General features: G+C 34.7%; 2 protein-coding genes across 3 annotated transcripts; both read right to left on the reverse strand.

Annotated features, from left to right (window-relative positions):
* Positions 1 to 7,830: 7,830 nt before the first annotated feature.
* LOC143449911 (fibronectin-like) lies at positions 7,831 to 15,980 on the reverse strand. Of its 2 annotated transcripts, XM_076950251.1 has the most exons (22): positions 15,721 to 15,980; positions 15,261 to 15,440; positions 14,963 to 15,092; positions 14,424 to 14,726; positions 13,962 to 14,231; positions 13,381 to 13,674; positions 12,870 to 13,136; positions 12,394 to 12,705; positions 12,041 to 12,316; positions 11,492 to 11,803; positions 11,199 to 11,305; positions 10,957 to 11,122; positions 10,695 to 10,813; positions 10,160 to 10,310; positions 9,788 to 10,057; positions 9,403 to 9,684; positions 8,946 to 9,251; positions 8,810 to 8,845; positions 8,649 to 8,696; positions 8,462 to 8,506; positions 8,230 to 8,312; positions 7,831 to 8,132 (listed from the first exon to the last, which is right to left on the reverse strand). In XM_076950251.1, exons 1-22 carry the CDS (start codon positions 15,790 to 15,792, stop codon positions 8,127 to 8,129), a joined length of 4,035 nt encoding a protein of 1,344 aa, XP_076806366.1. In that variant the 5' UTR covers positions 15,793 to 15,980; the 3' UTR covers positions 7,831 to 8,126. The 2 variants fall into 2 exon arrangements, with proteins under 2 accessions (XP_076806366.1, XP_076806372.1); XM_076950257.1 differs by lacking the exons at positions 15,261 to 15,440; positions 15,721 to 15,980 and having other exon boundaries at positions 14,911 to 15,050.
* Positions 15,981 to 20,116: 4,136 nt separating this feature from the next.
* On the reverse strand, positions 20,117 to 24,277 carry LOC143450087 (receptor-type tyrosine-protein phosphatase O-like). The gene is made up of 11 exons (XM_076950496.1): positions 23,916 to 24,277; positions 23,753 to 23,839; positions 23,623 to 23,640; positions 23,340 to 23,421; positions 23,111 to 23,204; positions 22,682 to 22,758; positions 22,483 to 22,612; positions 22,258 to 22,385; positions 21,479 to 21,636; positions 21,165 to 21,300; positions 20,117 to 20,941 (listed from the first exon to the last, which is right to left on the reverse strand). The coding sequence occupies exons 1-11, from the start codon at positions 24,143 to 24,145 to the stop codon at positions 20,801 to 20,803; spliced, it is 1,281 nt and encodes a 426-aa protein (XP_076806611.1). The 5' UTR covers positions 24,146 to 24,277; the 3' UTR covers positions 20,117 to 20,800.
* Between the last annotated feature and the right edge of the window lie 9 nt (positions 24,278 to 24,286).

Below are 24,286 nucleotides of genomic sequence, written 5' to 3' on the forward strand. Positions count from 1 at the left end.
ATCTGGGACAATATCATCACCAGAAGAATAGACTTGTGTAATTTTATCCTGTGAGATTAAAAAAAAAACTAAGACAAATCGTAAGTAAGATAAGTAAGTTTTTATGTAGGCAGGTCACACTTACACCAGGTGAGACAGTGCCACCATCACCAGGTGACGTGGGCAGGGCTGGACCGGAGTTTCTTTTCTTCACATAAAGTTCATAATATGCTTTGGGATCAACAGTCCAGTCCAAAGTGAAAAATGTCGATCGAATCGAATCTTTTTTAAAATCATTTGGAGTAGAAACCTGTGCATTCTGTAAAAATGGATTCAAATTGAATTCTGTCTGAAAGATTTATTTCTCATAATACCAAATAATAAATAAAGAAGCCTATCAAGAAAAACGTATAATTGTCAAATTAAAATGTAAAATCAAATGTGATATTGAAAAAAGAATTATAAATTGCACAATTTAACTTGCACCTAAAAAAACAGATATTCAAAAGTGTCACTACTTTTATTCTAATATTTCACTAAAACTTCAGAATGCATTAGGCTATTATCTATGTAACTAAGCAGTCCATCACATTGCCACATGAATTACTTGTTTTCAATATCTCATAAATTTACGTCCAACAATGGTGTTGATTTATTGCTACGTTATTTCCGATAATCATTTTATATATTGCAAATAATATTAAATTCCTGATAATTAATACATTTATTCTTTTTATACTTGATTTTGTGTGGTGTAAATTGTAAATTTGTAAATGTGTAAACACGGTACACGTATACACGGTGTAAAACTTAAAAAAATTAAAAATCAATAGTTTTAATTCATTTTCGCTTTGACAAAGAACAAATGTTGTTCAGAACAAGCCAACTTAGTAATTATAAAAAACGTTTAAACCTGCTTAAGTGGCGCTCTTAAGTGGCGCTCTTAAGTGGTGGTGCTTATGTTGCAACCAAATTGTGTTTATATCGCAGTTCACCTTTTCCAAAGCTACAAAGATAACAGACTGACACAACATAAAAATTGACTACCAGTAAATTTAGCAACTCACGGTTAAGGTTGTGAACCAAAAATATATAACAACTAATTGTAGCAGCATTGTCTTCCACAGTCCTCGGGTTTCTGTAAAACTTTTAAGAAAATTATAAAATACTTCGACAAATCCTGTTTGTAGAAAGCAAAATTGGCATTTAGTGGAAAATGGCTGCCGGTCATAAATAAAAAGAATCATTTTGCTTACCTCAAAAATGTAAGCTAGCAAATAACCTTAACTTCACATCACTTTCAACATAGAAACAAAAACGAATTTTAAAATTTGACCTATACAAGAGCATTGCTTTATAATGAACACCTGACTTGACACTTGCGCCAGTCCTGATGAACAGTTTCAAAGTTGAAAAACAAAACATAAAAAATGAAACAAAAAATGGGTGACAGTCGAAACTTACACAAAGGATAAGTTGATAGCCGGGGCTCGAGTGATGAGAAATCATCATTAAGATTAAGTTATGCAAAGATTTTTCTCAGTATGAAGATAAAGATCATGATGCCATAATGATGATGGTATCATATTAGCACACTATTGACTGTGGCCTGTGGACGTGTATGGAAAGAAAGCGTTGTGCACTGCACATGCCTGGTGCACAACATAGCTATTAGGTGCACAAAATGGATTAAAACGTTACTTTGCAAGCTAACTAATTCCCAAACAGCAACATCGAGTGCACACTCAAGCATTCCAGTGCACACTTTTGTTGCCTACTGGTGCACCCCGGTCTTTGAAAATTACGCTGTTGAGTGCACAAAACACTTTCATTTCATACTGGCCTATGGAATATAAGTATGACGAAAAGTATAGTGCTAACCTCGTCTACTTCAATGAATATTCATAAAAAAAACAAAGATTAATTTACAATGCACACCACAAGGGCGAAAAAGTTAAGCACTGCAAGTATGTACAATCTATCATTGATTTTATTTTTCGTCAAAAGTGCTGTGGGGAGAAAAAACCAACCCACTTGCTAGTAGTATGCTCTAACAAATGAGAAAAAGTGACATAGCTGAAAAGGCTTAAAGCGTACTCAAAAACAATTTGGACTGCCAATATAGCCTATCACCAGAAAAAATCGTGCCATTTTCTAAGTTTTTTTTTGAATGTTATAACATAGCAACCTTCTAATCTAAATCTAACTCAAATAAAACCTAAAATACCTAAATTAAACTTTTGCATTCCTGTTTACTTGACCAATCCGCCTATCTTGAACAACAGGCTGCGTGACCTACTTACAGTGAAATAATCACTTTCAAGTAATTAAGGTAATAATTGCTGATGCAGTGATTGACTGGTAACAACCAGCACGGCCACTAAAATTTATCATAAAGCCTAACTACCAAGTCAGCATTTGATAAAAACGTTATAAGATGAAAAACTTAAGCATTACCATTACAAAAATATATAGCCCTAACGCAAAAGTTCTGTCACCACATCACGCAACGCAACCAATAAAGCTAAGCTCAACTGAAGTACCTCTGTACCTTGGAAAAATTTGGAATATTTAATGTATCTCAAAGCTGGGTAATTCCCCATTGCAAAAACATTTGGTGCGCAAGAATTAAACTTCTATTATAATTTAATAAGGGTCAAAATTGATTTGGTATTGAAAGAAATATATTTGGTAATTGAAATTGAATTAAATTTGTAATTTTCCAGAGGTAGGCTAAATTAAGTCTTATGTCATTAAGATATTCTTATCTAACTTTTTATTGGCGAGCGCGTAATTGACTAAATTTGAATGAGGTATAAGTTTTACATATTTTAGTTTCAATATCTTTCCAAGGTTGGAATATTGGAAATGTGAAGTAGGCATAGGGCAACGCACTCAACTATTAGGGTAATTTTCAACTGCCTATCCTTTGCGTTTGTGGCACCTTTCAAAGTTGCAGTTGCAAGCGGCAAGGATTCAATGTTTTCAAACAAGCAGCAAATTTATGATTCCAGAACACAATACCAACCATTGATGCCGTAACAATTATTCTACTAAAGTGCGCATTTGTCGACAAATGAAACTATTGAAGCACTGATGCAAAAATGTTAGGGGTATACGCGGACCAAGGGGTACCGATGAACAAAAAGTTTGGAAGCCACTGCTTTAACCGAGCATATTTCTTCGCTTTGGTTCTACATGAATAAAATAAATTCAAGTTAGCCTCAATTGTTGACCAAAAACAACACAACAAAAGACCATATTTGTGTAACAATGTGCAGATATAAGGTAACATCTTTCTCTACGTATTGTATCGTTGACATATTTTGTCATGAAATATTATTTAAGTGTTATGAAATAAGCTCATATCCATTGCTAGCCATTTTACAATGTTGGCATACATATCGACGCTTAAGGAACATGATTTAAATATGTATGTTTGATGACTTCGGCAACCTGGGCTCGAGCGATGAGAAATCGTTGCCAAGTTAAAGTTGCACAACAAATTTTCGCAGAACGATCAAAGATAAATATTACGATACCGTTATCAGACAACTTTGTTTAACTTTCCCGCACAGTTAACATAATTATTGTCAACAAAAACACAATGACAACAAATTACGTTTAAACTAAAAGATATAGGCCTGCAGCGAGTGAGGATCAAAATATGAACAATCTCCAATTACTTGAAGAGAACTTTGCATATAAAAAAGTTTAGTACTTAAAATTTTTCGATGCAAGTGCTTTATTATAACAACATGCGTCACAGTTTATGATTATAAAGTGCAATGATTACTTTTGATTTCTACGATACACAGCAGACTACAACATGATATGGAACACAATGGTAAGTGCCAATGAAAATAACGTTTATAAAAGCAAGAAGAAAAAAGAAGGTGAACTGTAAAATGAATTTATGGTGATTCACTGTGTTTGCTTATAAGGCGGTATTCAGCAATGAAGTTCATCTCGTAAGCTTTTTGCTTTTTTCTATGCATGCTAAGCTAGTCTACTGCCTTGCGAACAACAGTTCATAAGAAGAAAAACATACAGTACTAACCACTGTTACGAAAATTCACTTACGGCAAAGCTCATGTATAACAAGCAAATAAGTAAAAATTGATATAACACAGTTCTTCGAGTTAGATGTGAAAATCTACAACAGAACGAGCAGTTTTCAGAACTAGAACAACAAGAAAAACTTTTAAAAATACATCAATTTCAAAACGCAGCTAGACTGGCTCGAGCAATGAGAAATCAGTGCTGAGTTTCAGTCGCGCTTTTAGACGTCCCTCAGCCCGAAGATAAATGTCAGCAAATCAATTTATGGCGTTATCTCAACTGTCAAATGCGGCAACAAAACTTCTTCTGTTTCTGCTATCGTTTTATTGAACATCGGAGTAGGGTAACCCCCTTGTAAGAAAATGATAACTAACAAAGATTTTACATTAACAACTAACAAGTAAATGAGCAAATCGGTAATTAATAATAATCTAAGTTGGGTCTACTAAAATTAAAGATAGTGTCATGTTTGCTTCACCGACATAATAATTCGCTAGTGTTTAAACAATGCGTAAATCTCGAAAGAGCTTAACTTTTTTATCAAGGGCGTCAAAATATTTTCTTTTTCTTTTAAAACATTGATATAATATTTTAAAAAGTTGACGTCCCATGCACTTGGTGTATAATGTAATACAACGTAAGCGATCAAAGTTTTACCTAGTTCTTGTGGCCGTCTCTGAAAAATTGTCTTTTTATCGTGAAAGACGGCTAGAACGAGTTTTTTGCTTGTTGTCAGAAGCAAAAGCGACCCAGTTTGACTCCGAAAAGAAACCTACCTAACTCTTTTTGAAATCTTGCGCTATTCCTAGTTGCAATTCCGCAGAAAGAGATCGGCGTCTACGTTACAAAAGTGTAACGTTCACAATCGAAAGTGTAACGTTCACAATCATGTCCGCTAGGAAGCGGCAGGACACCACATATTTTTGCCCAAATATTTAGTGTTTTTTCTCTTTATTCTCTGTTCGCATTTTGAGTCAGTCGTCTTTTTGACAAGAAGGCAAACAGACGCTCTTTTAAGACGTCTCTCGGTGTCAAGTTATACCTGTACTTCGGCACATGTTATTTGCCAATAAAATAATACCAAGTTGGTCGGTGCGCTAGAAAATGACAATGGTAATGGTAATGACAATGGCGGTAAACATTGTTTCCTTAAAAAAATACATAATTTATTTTGGATTGACTTTAGGATACAAATTTGTTATCGCAGATAACCAAACTTAAAATCCAAAACAAACATTGTCAATATTAAACTTTATGCGCTATGTGAAAGTAATTTTATCGGTCGGACTAAACTGCTGTGCGGTTAATTGTTGCATAAGGCTCGTTTAACTCATATTTATTTAACAACTATCGTTACTAGTACATAAATGCATTTGCATTATAAGCAGAAACAAATACATAATATACTGCACAGTAGGCTACTACCAAAACAGATTTGAAATAATGATGTAATTTAAAAGTGAATAAACAGGAAACAAAACGTGCAGAAATAAACCAAGGAAGTAGAAACATGCAATTTATTAAACAGGAAATAAACCAATGGAAGATAACATTTAAGCACACGTTTTTAAATCTGATCAACCGAGATCAATCAACAAGAAAAAATTGATGAATTCCAGACTATATTTCTATCTTATTAAAGTATGTATTTTTAAATGGAAACACTGTTTACCTCTAATGTTCATTACCGTCATTTTCAGGGTCCCAGTTAGCCGCAGTGGTGGATCAAGAACATACATATATATATATCCACATATATACACTGCATATATATATATGTGATGTAAAAAGAATGAGTAGGCCTAAATGAATGAAATATCAATGAATTATGATGCAAAGTAATCAATGTGACTTAACTGACAAGAAGGTGTAGCGGCCGGATGGCCTTTTTATAATACCATTATATCATTCTTGGGAAAGTGTTTGCCAGTTATTGATTGAAGTTTTGTTTATTGATACCACTGCAATTGTCGTTTGATATTTGGAAACTTGCTCTAAATAACTTCATGTGAAAAAGCCGTTTAGTACGTTACCAGGTGATTTCATAACGCGCTAGTTTTAACTGAATGTAATCCCCATCGCCAACGCTTATTTTTATCGTTCGCACGTTCTGAAATGTTCGTGTATTTTACGCCAGATATTTCCGCTCACACCGCTCCACGCTGATATAAGCCCGAACTTCGACGCGAGTATAAGCGCAGACGAGAGATACAGAGTCGTACGAACGTATTACGTTAGTCGTGTTGATTGTAATTCTTTAGATCTGTTTTAAACGGTGATTACTAAGTTTGTGTGTAATATTCGGAACCTGTACAGTTCCTACAATAAAAGGACCGTTTCTGATAAACTGTATCTGTAATAACGTTAGAGCTTTCGGCTGACAAGAGGTTAGAGAATTCTAACCGCACGCAACCACGGAGTCAGATCATTAATTCAGCAGGCAAATTAAGTCTGCACATCTACAAAGGTAAAGAAATTGGTCAATGGGGTCAATGGGGTGCGACTGTGGCCAAGAACAGAATGTAATTACTCCAAGAGAGTGCGCCAACAACATGCCAGGAGCTTACCTCATACAACTCACCTTAAGCTGATTGCTCATCGCTCAGTCTCTTGTTGGTACAACATCCAAGATGAAATGATCACGCGCTAATACTAGCCTACGAAATCTGGCTTCTGCCAACACGTCACGCCGACCTTGTAATGGGTTGACATTATGTATACAGTATGTACGTCTATATGGGTAATGAAAGACATAGGCTACTAACATCGGCACTGATACAGGCTTTGAGAGTCAAAGCGAATACTTACAATGCGAATCGAATTAACCAAACGTATGGTGGATAATCGCTGGTATTGCCACGAGGCAAAGCTCACCAGTTGATGCTTTACGAGTCTGAGTTCTGATGAAGGTAGCAATGTTATTATAGAAACATAGTACATAGTTTATGTTGCTGCTCGGCCTGTGTTTCATTTTATTACAGATATATTAACGCAATGTAGGCTGCACTGTTTTCTATTTTGATGTTGAGAATTAGAGGAAATCTACGTTCTTGATTGGTTATGAAAAATAAATTCATTTCAAAGGCGAAAACATTGCTTAAAAGTTGAAGTTGAAGTTAATTACAGTTTAACTTATAGAAATTTTTTCCGGTTCTCAACGTTTGCCAAAATTGGAAAGCAATTTTACCCAAATTGTACTATGCTGGTATCAGTTTGTTAAAATTTGGTTTATTAATATTAATTTCCCACCCCCATCAATAGCGAAAAATAAATCATATGATACAATGGTTCCTGACTCCATTTGCTGTAATTGGTGCGAGCGGCTAAAACTGGAACAACAAGAGAAGTTGGTTGGTTGAATGGAACTAACCAGCTGGTGGTACGACCTCAATCACTGCTTGGTTAGAAGATAGCTACTGTATCTTAAAGGTGGTTGTTGTTTAACATCTGGTCTATTGAAAATATGTGGCTGGAAATGATCAGATCAGGTCAGGTCAGGTCATGCATATCCTAAGTGCAACTTGAAATAAATAGTAAATTCTGAACCAATTTTGCCGGTTAAATAAATCAAAGCTTTTAGTTTGAATTCTTTATCGTCCGAGTGACAACAACTGAATATGTTGGACTAACTTTTACAAGTATTTGATTAATGTGATATCAATAGTAATTAATCACAACACATAAATAGGCGCAAACTGCCTAAACTATTGGCATATGAACCCTAACAAACATCAAACAAGTTGCTTAAAATAAAATGATAAACTTCTAAAAAATGTGATTAAAGACGATTCAAAAATATCTTTTATTCATAGCTGGTTAAAAAATCAAATGTAATTGTCATTTTCAGAATTAATTAGTAATTACCTGAATTCATTTCCATACCACAAAGCAAAAAATTAAAACTTTTGTACAGAATTGTAGAAACAATTTAACAACAACACAGAAAAACAATTTAGCTTATTTAATTCGTGCATGGAAACAAACAAAAATTAAAAACATTTACAATTATTTCTGCAACTTTTTATTATTACAGATTAAAAGTTATAAGTTTCGAGATGGAAATATCCCACATTTTTGCATTTTATTTATTTCTGCAAAAAAGAAGTAAAGTTAGAAGTAAGCCACTTTAATGCTTCTTTGATTTCTTTTACAAAATAAATAAAATGAATCAAAAGAAAGAATTCTTGCCTCCTTCTGCTGTTGGCGATAGTGAGCACCGACAAAAATTATCACAATCGCAGCACATATTATGACTCCGATCATTGCGAACCCTGCAGAAAAGTTACAATTTTGGAAAATATTAGAGACCAAAAGGAAACTGATTATAAATGAAACATTTTAAAACAAATTTTCTAACAAAGATTTTAGTCAGTAGCCTAGCTCTACTTTTTATAAGTCCATTACTAACAAACTCACTAACCAATAAGATGTTTTTGTTGTTCGCTACTTGCGTGCAAAATATCTCCTAAAAGCAGCAATTTCATGGATATAATGAGATTATCGTACATTTCTTATTTACATAGTAGCCTAATTCAGATAATAATAAACAGAATATATATATTGCATATTAGATGAAAAAATGCACAAAATCCAACAAAAATACGAACCATGTTGGGATTTATCTTCAAATGGGACAAATTGTGAAGCACTTCGAGCTTTAAAAGCAAAAATATTTTTATTAATACCAAACAATGCTGACGAATTACAGGAAATTCTGCAAGAATTTTCGAAAGTAGTTTATACAACGAGTTATATTTTTATAACTTACAAATTCTTGATTTTGTAATGAAAGTGGCATTTCCCTCTGAAAAACAGTGAAAAATTGAAAAAAATCCAAGAAATACAGATAACAAATAATATTTAATTCAGAATTAAAAATTTAGAAATTACAACAAACATCTTGCCTGTTTTATAAGACAAAATAACGGACGGTAATCCAGTGCCAGCTGAGTTTTGAGCTTTGATTTGAACCTTGTATGTTGTTTCGCCTGTCAGGTCAATGATTATGCACTTGTGTACATTATCGTCATTGGAATGTATTACTGATGCAAAAGAAACAAAAGATTGATTGAACGACGGCCACCATTCAACTAGATAGTTGTCGATGTCATCTCCACCATCTGGTTTGTTCCATTCAACTTGAATGGTTGAGGCGGGATCGTAAACTTCATCAGCTTTCTTTACTTTTAGTTTCCTGGGAGATCCTGGAGCTGAATAAAAGCGCTTGAAAATAATTGAAAGGAGCAAGACAATTTCAAACTTAAATACATTTATACATCGTCTTTGTTTAGCAATGTTAGTTTAAGTCATTATTTTTGTTAATTTACTCTTAATAAAATCAGATAAACGTAGATATATTACCTGTTATTCCGAGGGTCGGGCTAGATGGCATACCATTCCCAGCTCTGCTTTGCGCTGATACTAAGATGTTGTATCTCATGTTTGATTGCAACCCGGCTATCTTCGTATACAAGGTGCTATTCATCGCAACTTCTTTGTATCCAGCATTATGCGCGGGCGACCAAGACACAAAATATCCCTCACATTTGGTGGCGCCACCTCCAACGTCTGGAGTGGTCCAACTTACATCAATGGTAGAAGCAGTACTGTCAGTTGTTGTAACAGTGGTAGGTGGAGCAAAACCTTGTAAGCCAAAATAGAATGTTGAAATCTATTGTAAGGTATTTATCTTCTGCGAAAAAGCTTTTTTAATAAAGATTTGACAATAATTTAGGTGCATACTCACAAGTGATAGTCGCTGTTTTCTCAAAATCTCCCACCTTTTCCTCATACTGAGTAGAAATAGTTACCTTGTACACAGTATTTGACATTAACCCTGTAATTTGAGTTGAAGTGGAATCCACCATGTTTGAACCACAACCATGGGGTGGTGACCATGACACCAAATAACCAACAATGGCAGCACGAATGCTACCAGGTGCTGGAGGTGACCAACTTACTGATATAGTTGCAGACGTTGTGCTGGTAACCATTATAGAAGTTGGTTTGTCAGAAGCTGCCAATAAGAAAGATGAATAAGTGTAAGGGCAGCTATTATAACGTAATGCTAAAGATAGACTGGGTTATAATCATGGTTAGGTAGATATCGCCAACTTACGCAAAGTTTGGTAAGTTGTTGGCATTGAAGCACTTTTCTCAATGTCACCATTTATATTAGTTATCCAGGAATACAAGATCATTGTGTAGTTTGTTTCTGGTGAAAGTTTTTTCATCTTATATGACGTTGAATGGACTGGCAGTTCAACATTCTAAATAATATATTTACATGCATTTTATTTCTGTCGTATATTTTGTTATTTTTATTATAACTTTAGACAATATGTTGTAACAATGAAAATTCATAATTCTATAACTACTGTACATTATAGTTTTATTGTTATACGCGTATGACCATAAATGAGCTTTATGTTATTACATATATATATATATATATGCTGCAGTTACATGACGATATGTGTATTTATAATTTTTCGTCATTTTGCTACATACTTCATATTCACAACATTTCTTATTGTTCGTAAATGAAATGTAAACAAAATTTAAATTTATAAATTTGAATAAGCTCACCAACAGATAAAAATATTATTAAGGGTAAAACAAAAAACCAATTAATTTGCAAATGAAAAAAATACCATAAAGTTTCCTGACAAAATTTCCAAAAGATATTCTTCAATGTTGCCATCTGGTAAATCCCAATTAAGAGTAAGTTCATATATTTCTGATTCTGCGGCCATTTTAGGCCAAGCTGGTTCTGTAACAAATTATAACTAACATGCATTTAAGGCTCGCATGTACAATGCCTATTTATCCATAACGTTTTAGAATAATTGTAACGGTTCTTATTTTGCAAAGATCATTTTCTGGAAAAACTATACACAACAATTCGGAACATACTTGAATTTATTGTCTCCATTACAGGTTCACTCAACATCTCTCCACTTTGAACAATAACAGTAAATGTATAGTTATTGCCAGGTATAACGTTGACTGACAGAAAAGTGTCAAAAAAGTTTACATCTGCGCTTTTATTCATTGTATTTGGTGTTCCATGGTACTGAATCTGAAACAAACACCACAAGTAAGGTTAATTTTAATGAAACATTTTGGAATTCTTGGTCAGATCATTACAACCATACCATGACAACGTTTCCAACACCGGCTGGTGATAACCAATTCAGTTCCAGCTGGTACTCTGGTTTATTTATATTCTGAGAAACGGCCAAGTTGGTTACAGGAGCAGGAGCTATTGATAAGGTTTCAAAGTTTTCCGAAGAGTTAAGCAATTGTTAACGATAAAATATAATATGCATAGTGTAAGTTGATATGATCATAGAAAGCGAAAAGACTAAGTATAACTATCAAAAAAACACTTTTATATTATTTCAAGAACTGCTATGATCGCAAGATAGAAATAGAATAAGCGTTATACCTGTTCTTTGGTTAAACGACGTTGCTGATGTCTCGCTAAAAGTGGCTGATGCACCATCTGAAGGACTGACCGCTTGCACTGTGGCTGAGTAACTCTCACCAGGAATTAGATTATCGACTAAATAACTGACTGGGGTTGCATCATCTGATGAATACTGGATTGTAACATCCAATCCAGCGAACGGTTTCAAAGTTATAATGTAATAAGTAACTTGGAATGGTGTGACTGGCATTCCCCATGTCACCTCAAGTTGCTTGGTAATATCACCACTGGAAGGCTGAATTAAAGAAACTTTCATTGGAGTTGGAGGGTCTAAAAAATTAAAAGTTGTTTTTTAACAACGCAACACATCTGTAACTTTCCAACACAGCACTTTGAATTTTTGAATTGCTTTTTCTACTTTTGCCTTTTACTCCAACGTTGGAATCGAGTATACAGAGATAATTACACCATAAGCGTTTTTATAACGTTTTAACCTATTTCAATTCAAGCATTCATGTAGCTGTATGGGAACAGCAAAATATACCTATATTATTAAATATACTCCACCTGTCCTTTGCACATTAGACATATCAGATGCAGCACCAAACAACCCTTCGCTGATGGCAGTCACACTTGCTCGGTACATTTCTCCGGGTATAAGACTGTCAGCAAGCACTGATTTGTAGCTCGTTGTGTGGGTAAAGACTGGAACGTCTTCAACGTATAAATTCACTTCATACGAATCCAACTTTCCTTCAGGTACAGACCAACTTATAAGCAGTCTTGTTGTTCTATCATCGTCTACTGGTTGCGTTAAAATGGGATGAAAGGGAGTTGCAGGATCTAAAAGTAAATTTATGAGAATATTTTGTCAATACAACGAAGATAAATTTTTAACTATATACTCATTTCAAACAAACCTGTTCTATGATAAGCATTTGATAAAGTCTGACCGGTCCCAGCTGAATTACGAGCTCTAACTCTTACATCATATCTCTCTCCTGGTGTCAAACTCTCAATCGAAGAGTTGTACTGCTCGACTCCGCTCAAATGCGGCTCGACATGATACGTTGAAATCGAATTGTTTTCTGATGAAAGCCACCATTCTACTACGTAATCAATGACATCATCACCGCCGTTCGGTTTACTCCAATGAACAGTCATCGTTGTTGATCTGCTTCCTGAGTCTTCACTTGGTGCGCTGACACTTGGAAGTCCGACGTATTGAGGCACTGAGCAAGCAATTTAAAGTATTTAAATAACTACTCAAGTAGTTGGTTTCATTTGCTTTGTTTTGAATGTTGCAAGTGTACCATAATAGGTGGAATCGTTAAAAAACAACACCAAAAACATTAGGTTTCTAATGGTGTCTAACTTAACTTCAAATTCGCTGTACCTGTAGAAAAGGTTGCACCGTTAGATGATGCACCAGAGCCACCACTGTTAACGGCAGACAATGTGATGACGTACAACGTGTTTGGTGTCAAGCCATCCACTGTAGTATCAAGGTCTCTAACATCAGCCTTGTGAAATGATCCGTCGTCTGAATGCGGAGACCAAGCCACGGTATAAGATGTAGCTCCATCTACAGGATCCCAAGCAATACTGATGGATGTTGTCGTGGAGGAAGATGTATTTGTGGGAGGATTGGACTTTCCAGGAGCTGAATTTGGAGAATTTCATTAAGATAATTCGAGATTCATCTTAAGATGTTATGGTCACAACTTCGTTTAGCTCATGCTAAGCCTATGTTACGGTTTGCTATGCAACTACACTTTGGCATAGGTAAGCTATACCTACCCTCAATTTCTGTCCTGCAACTTAGCTTAGTCTGGTTAGCACCTAGTTATTGACAACACTAAACAAGGTAAACTTTGTCAGAGCTTGAACAAAACATAAGAACTGGCCTGTCGTATATGATGTCACCGGAGATGATTGACCAGTACCAGCTGAGTTGCGAGCCGATATTTTTACATCATATCTTTTTCCGGGAGTCAATCTGTCTATGACGTAATTGTAGGAATCGATTTCATGCAAGTGAATCTCTGTATCAGAATTGACGTCTTCGCTATTTGAAAGCCACCATTCGAGCAAGTAGTCTGTGACATCATCACCGCCAACCGGTTTATTCCAGGAAACATCGATCATTGTAGCGAGGTTTGTTGATGAGTTAAGTATGGGAGCTGGTACCATGTCTGGGACTGTTAAAAGTGTAAAGAGCAATGTGCGAGAGATGAAACAATGACAGGTTTATGAGCCAACTAAATAACTTTATTACAGTTAAAAAGAGTATGATTTACAAGTAACTGGTATGTGCTTAAATGGCAGCTTTATGATTTGCAGCCGCTCAATTACAAAAAAAGCTTAAACTGTCTTATAGCTTTGTTCAAGTAAACAAAACATTTTGACAACCTACACACAGCATTCAGCAAAATATGATTTTAAGCCGTGTTTTTGTGAACTTTTTAAATTTAGATAGAAAGTTTACCTGTACTATATGTAGCTGAGTCTGATGTCACCCCAATCCCGCCATCATTGACAGCCGTCACAGTAAACACATACTCAGTTGAAGGTGTGAGCTCATATATAGTTGTAGTTCTGTCGGTTATTCCTGTTTTAGATTCGGCTGAATCTGCCGGAAGCCAAGCTACTGTGTAAGTGAGTGAAGTCGATGTTCCCGGCACTGGATCCCACTGAAGTGAAATGGAGGTCGTTGTTGCGCTTGAACTGTTGGTGGGGGCAGTTGGCTTTGATGGAACTGATTGAAAACATCAATAGAGTTCAATGGTAACTAATTCGCTGCTTTGAAAGTATATTTAACGAAGAGAAATAAATAATTTTTTTTGAAAATATTAGTTTTATGATAAAATGCACGAAAACTGTTTAAACTTCAGCTGTACAAAGAATGTCTCGTCAATAAAACTCGTCTCATCTTTTAGAAAATACTTACTCGTAGTTGTTGTGGCAACACTACTGTTGTCACTGAATCTTGCGTCATCTTTCCAGGAAACAACCGTGATTACGTAATCAGTATTTGTTGTTACGTCGTCAACAATTAAAGTTTGCTGAAGTCCAGGAGTTTGCTTCATGGAGCTAGTCCCAATGTTTGATGTGTAAGTAACTTGGTATGCAACAGCAAGATGGCAAAAGCACTCCCCCTCAGGGTTAGGGTTAGGGTTGGAATGTGTCCAACTTACGACAAACTGGTTTGTTTCAATATCTGAGACTTGTACGTTGGAAGGGGCCGGAGGCACTGTAATTTGTTAACCAAAATGCATAAAATAACTAGTCAAGTAAACAATAAACAAGAAACAAACCAACTAAGTATTTTTCTTGACTATACTTTAATTTTTCCCAGCGTGTTATAAAATACAATATAAAGTTGAAATATATAAAGCTGTATGAATGAAAGTAAACAAAAATAAAAAATTACTTACTAAAAAATAAATAAAATAATAAAATTGGAAAACATGAAAAATAATGTTTTACTCGTCGTTAGTTCAAGGAATGACGCTGTGTTGTAATCTGATGGATTTGAAGGATTTATCGCAAACAAGTAAATATCGTAAACCGAATCAGACTGAACTGAAATTCCCGCTGTGGTTGAGTTCGTGTTACACTGCAACAAGAGATATATATTGACGTCGACGCCACTTTAAGCTTTTTTATTGCTTCATAATATAAAATTCTGCGACATTTAGCAAAGATTCAACATCAACGTCTTCTGATATCAGCATTATAGAGGAATACAAATAAAGTATAGCGTAATCTTTATTACATAACTCACAGGAGTTGAAACGTAACCAGTAGCCGGTGGAGAAGTAGGGGGGACTCTGTCATCTATATCATGAGGAGTATCTCTAACTTCAATTTTGTAATTAGTGTTGTCCGCTTCATTCCAAATCATCGTAAATGAAGTGCAACGAATCTCAATTCTATCCAAACCAGTCGGAGCTGGAACGGCATTCTGAAATGAAATTAAAAATTCAATACGTGTTACATTAATACTGGTACCAGGCTACGAAAAAAGTTTGAGCCTTAATGCAAACTTGTATAATATCATCCACAAATGTTATGCTTGTATGGAGACTAAACACACAAATTTGAACCAACATGTTAATGACTTATCTAATGCTTTACAATATAGCCGCGCGACTTTTGTAATGAAAGAAAGTTATTTAGTGCTTAAAATTTACAACAAATTCAACCAAGAGCAACCTAGATCTGAAGTACAATGCCATACATACCGCCAACCCTGTCAATGCCCATAGGTTCAAGAGAAAAAATCCATAATAACTAAAAATCATCTTTTCGGTCATGACACTTCCAGGAAACTCGACACACCACTAATTCGCAAAACATCAATACTGACACTTTTAAGACGAACAACAACAATGAAACTTTCCTGGCCGCCCAAAAAATTCTTTTTCGATAATAAGATAAACTTTAATTTTTTTTGAAAGCTCACAATGAATTCTTTGTGAGCATCAAATATTGTGTTTGAGCTTCAAATATTGTATCAAGTAATTGGTGAATGCGATTTCATTGTAATAAATTGTTAAACGTCAGCCGTCGCTTTAAACAAATAGCGACGGTCGTAACATACATAGTTTGCTTCCTTGCGGTTGAAGTCCAACCTTTAACAAGATGAACTGTTCTAACGTTTGAAACTTGTACGTTGAAGGAAGCCGAAGGTTTAATGATTGCCGCGTTTAACCTTTTTTAAACCTTTCATCTTTAAGCGGCATCTTAAATATTAATGGTGGCAAATATTTGCTCACGTCATTCTGTGATAGACCGCGACCAATTGGTCCCGACCGACTCATTTTCCAGCTAAATATAAAAAAGCGTTGGACATAAAATGTTATTTTGTAATATTTGAATTGATTGACTAACATAATTTTGCAAGTTTTTGTAAGTTCTGGAAACATCCTGTATATAATGTCGTTCGTTGTATAACCTACCCGTTTACACAGGTGTGTGGCAGTTAGAAACCTGAACACGGTTCACTTACACCATCACTTACAGTCATTATTACGTGTCACATATTAACTGGCTGCCGCTCTATATTTTACTGTTCGCTGGTTTTTTTTCCTCTGAAAAGCAAGGTCCTTGGACACACCTAACGTTTTTGAGAGAATTAACACGAAGAAATATCTATTAGTGAAATACCTATTAGCGTAATAACTGCCAAAAATAACATCCATATAACGTAACAACATTCCTTATTGTGGCAGCTTTCGTGTAGCACCGTCTCAGAGATAATCATCAACGTCGAATTAAAGCTACTTAGTTCCCTTGCGCTAACATCCAAAACCTTTTTGATTATTGCGTATTTTTTGATACCAAGGTTAATTAGCTACTGCTTTATCAAGGTTAGCTACAGTGTATGTTGTGTTGTGAACGTATCACAAACCAGTTTATATTTGAGTTTCATATGAAAGTTGATTATGTTATTTATTAAAAACATAAGCAGTTAATTATGACACAAAACTGTTATAGCACAAACTCTGTACTATCAACTTAATAATTGTAGAGCATCTCTGTAAAACACGTTACAATAAAAAACGATCATCAAACAATTAACCATGTTATTACGCACGCTGATTACTTGAACTCACACAAGCGAAACACACTTCATAAAGCAACAAAACACATTATTTGTTGGCAAAGTAACAATCATAACAGTTCGCAATATCCATGTGTGTGCCAGTCTCTATACAATGCAGCTACAATGTCCTTTTTAAATGCCGTTTTCATTTTCTTGGTTGAATCTTCAACGCATTATAAAGTCTCAATAATAATCCGGAGAATCTTGACAAAAGATCTCTATTTTTTTCTGTTCTCGTTACCAACAGGCATAGGGCAAGTTTTTTCGATTAAAAAAGCACCGTTCGCCTACATTGGGACTGCACCGACGGCCAAGTTAATCTAATGGGTGACATTTTGTAGCTTTTACTAAACTATATTTTGTAATTTGTTCTTGATGCTTCGAGATCAGAAGTTGTTTCGTACTGTTCATTGATTGTCACTTTCTTGCCACCTTATTGCTTCTCTAGTAAAGGCAAATGGTATGGTAAGTGGTCATGTATGTGTGACGTTCCTGCTGTAAAGATAGTCAAAAGGCGAGATACCAAGCTGAAAAATCATGAGAGACACATCAACACATTTCAATTTTCAGCCAAATGCCAACATTCCACGAGCAGCTGAAATGCATTAACACATCTTGTTCAGCTTATTAACACGGCAATATGTTCTTTTTGTATCGGTTCTTGGTATAATTTTCTGGCTTGATGGCTGCAGTTGTTGATTGTTCTACATCCACGTCCTTTAGCTCCTGGAACAAGTAAGCAATAAAGTTAATTAACGATACCAACCGAAATAGCAAACAAATGGACAGATAGTCGTTGTTTTATATGGTCATAAAAGCTTTCAGTGATTATATCAAAGATGATCTTCTACCTCATAATCTTCTGCAAGGTAAGTATAAAAATTTTCGCTGATCTTTCTCATGTAATCGTCGAACTTTGTTATTGGAATCGACCTAAAAACAAATCCCTACATTTGATTGTCTTTAAAATTACCGAACTGTTATGAAAGGTAAACAATTAAACAATGCTACAAGAATAAAAGCATCTGAAACCAAATTAAGCTGAGTGAAATGGTAAGGACATTATCATAGCAGAGAAAATGTCAAAGGCAATTCTGTGAAATATGCTTACAATTGTCGAAGCGCGACTAGAGATCAAGGCTGACTTCATCCATTCTGCCGTAACTATAGACCGAAGTTTGATAAGAACAGACAAAAATTTATCTGGCCCACAGATAAATCAGTTGATAAACCTATAGCTACGAGTGTCAGCCTAGAATTGTACTGGATCGCTGTAAGCAAAATTAACCCAATCCCAATTAATATCAATATCCGTAACCGCAAAAACTTCTCTTTAAAGTATTTTTAGTGAACCTAAATTAAAACGGTAAATAGGCTCAACAAGTACTACAAAAGAACCTTTAATTTGCGTGGGGGTTACAATGACAACTTTGCAACAAGATATCATAACTATACTAGGCCTATACTTTAAAAAACATGTCAAAGATGCTCATTCTCCTCAGTCAACTCTTTATTTAAACATAACTAACAAGGTCCTCTTTGATGAAAAATAGCGAACCAATACAGACTCAAGAAATATTATAGGTCAGTGCTTTTACAGCAGAGAAATATTTTCAAATATTTAATAAGCCTGTCAACGATTGCTAATTTATCCGTTGCTCGGTTGACAGCCGTAGAACAATAGCTAATCTTTGAAATCCCATTTTACCATTCACCAACCCCTACTAAGTTATTAGGCTCTACGCTGCACCCATAGAGTAAGCAAACAATTTTTTGTGCCCCATTTTAAAGAACCATAGTAGGGTAGTACCCTACTACGAAACTTTTATTTCAGATTTAGTTAAACTTATTAATTTATCATGTGTTTGTGTAATTAAAATAAAACGTTTTTTATTTGAGTGTATAAGTATTTAATTTTTGCATAAGTACATTGTGAAAAAAAGACGCCAACTCCCAATGGAGTCAGCTTAACAAAGCAACCGTTGAGTTCTGTAGTATGCTCTAATGATAGAATGCGCGGTAGTGATCAGAAAGAAATGTGCAGCTTTCCACACTGTATGTGTATATGGATTTGTATATGTATATGGACAAATTACGTGTTGTATTGCTGTTGTGAGCTTGGAGAATTTCCGGCGCTGTTACGCATTTTGTGACGTCATCATTAATTTGGCTTGATATCATCTTTTACTGAAAGTTTCACAGCAAGCTTGAACCTCTTCAGATTCTCAACCAAAAGTCTTGATTTTCCGCAGTTGAGTTTATGTTAAAACTTTGTCAGGTTCAATGATCAAAATATTAAGTGATAACTATTACGATGTCGATTAACGTTAATCTACTTAATACGTGTTTTATCGTTTATTTCCGTAAAGTTTGTGGCATCATCTGTTTTGACAGCGATGTAAAATGGCTTTTATGAATATAATCGTGATATCTGCGCAGTGAAGTGAATGAAACTGGTTAAATGTATATTAACACAGGTTTTATTTTTAAAACCTCCAGTGGCTTCTTAGGGCTCTAACGTTTCCTACCAAGAACTAAAACGTGCATTTTTAACAACGGTTAATCGCTACCATTTTTAACATTAAGCAATCATTTAACATTGTGTGAGCTGTAGACGAATGCAAACGCACACTCTAAGGTTCATAAGAGACGTAACAATTTTTAGTTAATCTTATGATTTTTTGCATCAAAAGCTTTTAAACGATCAAGGATTATGAGCTAAAAAAACTATGCAGCTTACTCATCTCACAGTCGCTTTTCCGTTAAGGCGGCGGGGACTCCTTTAGGGAATGGATAGGACTGTGAGATAGAAAATCCCGCGAAAACAAGGGAGAAGTTGGAGCCGTGCAAATACTTTCCTCGGTCCTAGGATATACATCACGATATTAAACCGTTTTCACAGAGATTTATTGAACCTTTGAACACAGCCAGAAAAGCGCTTTTCGTAAAAACAATAAATTCTGACATACATGTGGTAGGTGCCCGTTCATATCTAAGCTAGTGTTAAATGGCAACACATGCAACTCGAAACACCCAACGAGCTATGACATATTCGTCCTGACCAGTTCAAACAAAAATTAAAAAAACTGAACCATCATAGAGTTCAGGTAGAAACATCAGGTAGCAAATGTAGACAGTGATAGATTGTATAGAACATTACGAGAAAAAGCGATGGTATTTTTAAACAATAAGTGCTTTAAAGCAATTGGTACTAATATAGCAATATGCATCATAAATCATCATTGTTATAAAGTGCAATGACTAAGTTTTTGTTTCTACAACACACAGTGGACTGTAACATAATGCTAAGTGATGAGAAAAAAAATTGTTACAAAAGAAACAAAAACAATAGTTAACCAAAATTCATGACGTTTCGGATCATTGTTTGTCTCTATGCGGTAAAATTAATTATGGATTACCAAGCAAAGTTCAGCGACAAAACTGTTTTTAACTACAAATACCGGCAAAAAGCTCACATTATCAAACCAACTGTAATAATAAACATACATCAATGAGCTCAGTAAATCCAGTGTTACAAACTACAAATATATGATAACGCAAGCACATATATGCATATACAAACAAATATACTACAAGAAATGTATGTGTGCCATTTACCGATACATCTAGGTAACGTGTATATCTACTATGTGCAGAACAAGTGCACGCAGAACAAGTACATACAATATGTTTATTAAATGAAAATGAATACAAAATTATCCATGAAGGCCACTAAATGCTGCATTTTCATAAATTGGTGATTGCATTATGTTCTCATAAACTGCAGCTTCATCTGTTACGTCATAAACTTCATTGACAACTTCCTGCACCATCTCATGAAGCAAGATATATTGTTTCTGAGGAAACATGGAAAAGGTAACGACAAGATAACAAAAATATGGTAAATGGTTTTAACCAAAACGCTTTATTGGGAGTATAATAATCTGCAAAACAATGATGACAAGCATCGCACATGCATTTTACAGATTCAAACGTTTTCTGAAAACATGCATCAAACAGGTTGAAATACTTGTAAAATCACTAAATACGGACTAGTTATTTCTAGTTTAAGAATCTTACATCAGTCTGGACCATGGCCACCCTGCACATTCTCATCTCATGCACGATGCTGAATATATCGACATAGTCGTGATCTTTCATGTGTTGAAGCAAACGATCCATTGCTATGAAGGTTCCTGTACGTCCCACACCAGCACTGGAAGAAATCAATAAAATCGATGTGAGACAAAAACATGTTACAAAAGAGTAAATTAAGTAATGGATTTTATTAATTGAAACTCGGCAAACACACAATAGAATGTATGAAAAATAATTCCTAACAGACTTATTAAACATGACGCAATAGAATACGAGATGTGTGACGTCATATTCACCTGCAATGAACTGTGATTGGTCCACAATCTCTTGTTTCGCGGGAAACTTGTCTCTGGAAATATCTCACGAACTTGACAAGATTCTCTGCTGTATCTGGAACACCATGGTCAGGCCAAGCTGTGTAATGGAACTGCGTGACAAGTCTCTGCTCGGAGTCCTTTGAAATGGAAAAATACAATAAGTATCATTTGTTTTATTAAACTATGAAGTACAGCACTAGTCAGCAAATGCAACAACAAGAATGGCGTATTTATGCTCATCATCCACCTCATCTATTATTTGATGATATGCTGAAGAAAATACAATTTGTTGGTAGTAACAAAACAAGTTCAAGACAAACAAGAAAAAAACAGCAAAGGTCGATTATATGAATTAATTTGATTAAATAATTATTCAATCTACATTATTTACATCTACATTATTTAAATTATAATTTGTAGAAGCATTTTAATAAACATTAACCTGGGATAAAACTAAATGGTATTTAAATGTAACATCTAGTCGTAACATCTATTCAGTATATGCACTCATATGCATTTTAGGTTAACCCAGTTGGTGTTGGTGGTAAACATGCAAGTTTTTTAATGTTTGATCGTTGTCGTAAAAGTGTTTTTAAAATCGTGACGTCACCATCAGCTTGGTAACTTCATGTTGTCAACTTGTGATAATTTAAGTACAGCGTCAGTGAGTCTGCAGCCAACTAGGTAAAGCTGGTAGTGGATAATTAATTTATTTATAAACAGAATTTTTCATAAACTAAATTGCTAACTTAGATTACCTTTGACAACATAATTTCTCTGCAAACCCAGTCTTTGGAGGTTGATTCCACAACAATTTTCACTGCAATTCCAGCCATCACAACAGGCTCGTTATTGTATGGCCAGTAATGGTCGCATTTTACTCTTTCTGCAAAAACAAGATGAATGACGTGAAAAACTGTTCAAACATCAACTTATTTTATCATCATTTTGTGACATACACATTTACATTTTAAACCACAGACCTCCTTCAACAATCTGAGTTAACATGACGATAGTTCTTGAGTTTTGTTCCCAGATCATTCTCCAGAAATCTTCTTTAGTTGTTGGAAGTGGACCTTGGGTTGCAATGAACTCTTTTTCTTCGTTGTAGCCCTAAAATAGATTAACATAAGCATATATTCGCTTTTAAATTATCATCAATTTTAAGCACATTTTACTCACTGGAATATAGTTGGCGTGGATGAAATCTGTTCCTGGTTCATCTCCAATCATCTCAAGTTTAACTCGAGTGATGTCATCTAATATTTAAAAAATTAGCTTTAAATGGTCCATACAGCTTATAAAGAAGTAATTAAGGGTAATTGTTTCTTGCAATGTTTTATTCGGAATTGTTTTTGTTGTTATCTAGAAACCATGTTGCTGTTTTGGCAGAGAAGATCTCGTGCACGAAGATAGGAAAGACAAAATGCTAAGAAAAGTGGCCATGTAAACAAGGCAATCTCATCATCATCATAAGGTCATAACTTGAGATATTAAGGTAAAAACTCATGAGAGATCCATCGACACATTCAAACATTCCCCCCAAATGCCAACATTCCACAAACAGCAGAAATGTATTAACACATCTTGTTCAACTTATTATATACTAACATGGCAATATGTTCTTCTTGTATCGGTTCTTTGTATAATTTTCTGGCTTGATGGCTTCAGATGTTGATTGATCAACACCAACGTCCTTTAGTTCCTGTAACATGTAAGCAATAAAGTTAATTAATTAATTAAATAATTTAAAATAGCAAACAAATCGACAAAGAATCGTTGTTTTATATGGTAAAAAACTTAAAAGCTTGCATCAATTGCAGCAAAGATGATCTTCTACCTCATAATCTTTTGCGAGTCGAGTATAAAAATTTTCTCTCATTTTTGTCATGTAATCATCGAAATTTGATATTGGAATCGACCTAAAAACAATTTTTTACATTTGGTTGTCTTTAAAATTACCGAACTGTTATGAAACAGAAACTGTTAAATAATGATACAAATACAAGAATACAAACTTTTAAAAGCAAATCAAACTCAATGAAATGTTTCATGGAACAAAAAACAACAATAATCAAAATCAATTATATCATTAATATTGTCATTAAACTAAATGAGCAAACCTTGAACCATCACTTTCCCTGCAAAATAACATAAAAATGGTTACGATAACAAAGTAAAGATGTCCAGTAAGCACAAAACCAGCTACAAACATTACAAACCCAAGTAAATTTTTACCAGTAACTAACTTACATTATATTTGTGTTATAAATGCTGGAGCTCCTTACTGTAGAGACACTTTGGGGAGTTTCAGTTGTGTTGGTGTTTGAACTGACATATCTGTGAAGAAAAAAACATTATATACGATCCATAGTAATTTATAAGCAACACTTCAAAAAAACTTCCAAGCGCTTACAATCTTTCTTTCTTATTAAAAGTCTGTCTCCTGTAGTAGCACAATCCACCAAATATGGCAGCTACAAGGATAATAGCAGCAAATACTAGTCCAACAATCAAGCCAGTTTGATCAGAAACAAGACCTAGTAAATGAAAAGTCAACTTGCACAATGTACGACAAGTATTATTTTTTTCTGACTGTAGGATTTTATTCTGATCTTTTGTCAGCTTGCAAGTGAATTCATGCATTACCAAACGTTCAGTTTATTTTGCAATAGTTATTTAAAAGTCCTGAAATTTTTCATAATAATATTAATAAATATCTATCGATAAATTACATGTTGATAAACTAAAATGCAATGCGATGTCAATAACCACAAAACCTATTAA

Source organism: Clavelina lepadiformis, chromosome 1, assembly GCF_947623445.1.
Source record: "Clavelina lepadiformis chromosome 1, kaClaLepa1.1, whole genome shotgun sequence".
NCBI classification, from domain to species: domain Eukaryota; kingdom Metazoa; phylum Chordata; class Ascidiacea; order Aplousobranchia; family Clavelinidae; genus Clavelina; species Clavelina lepadiformis.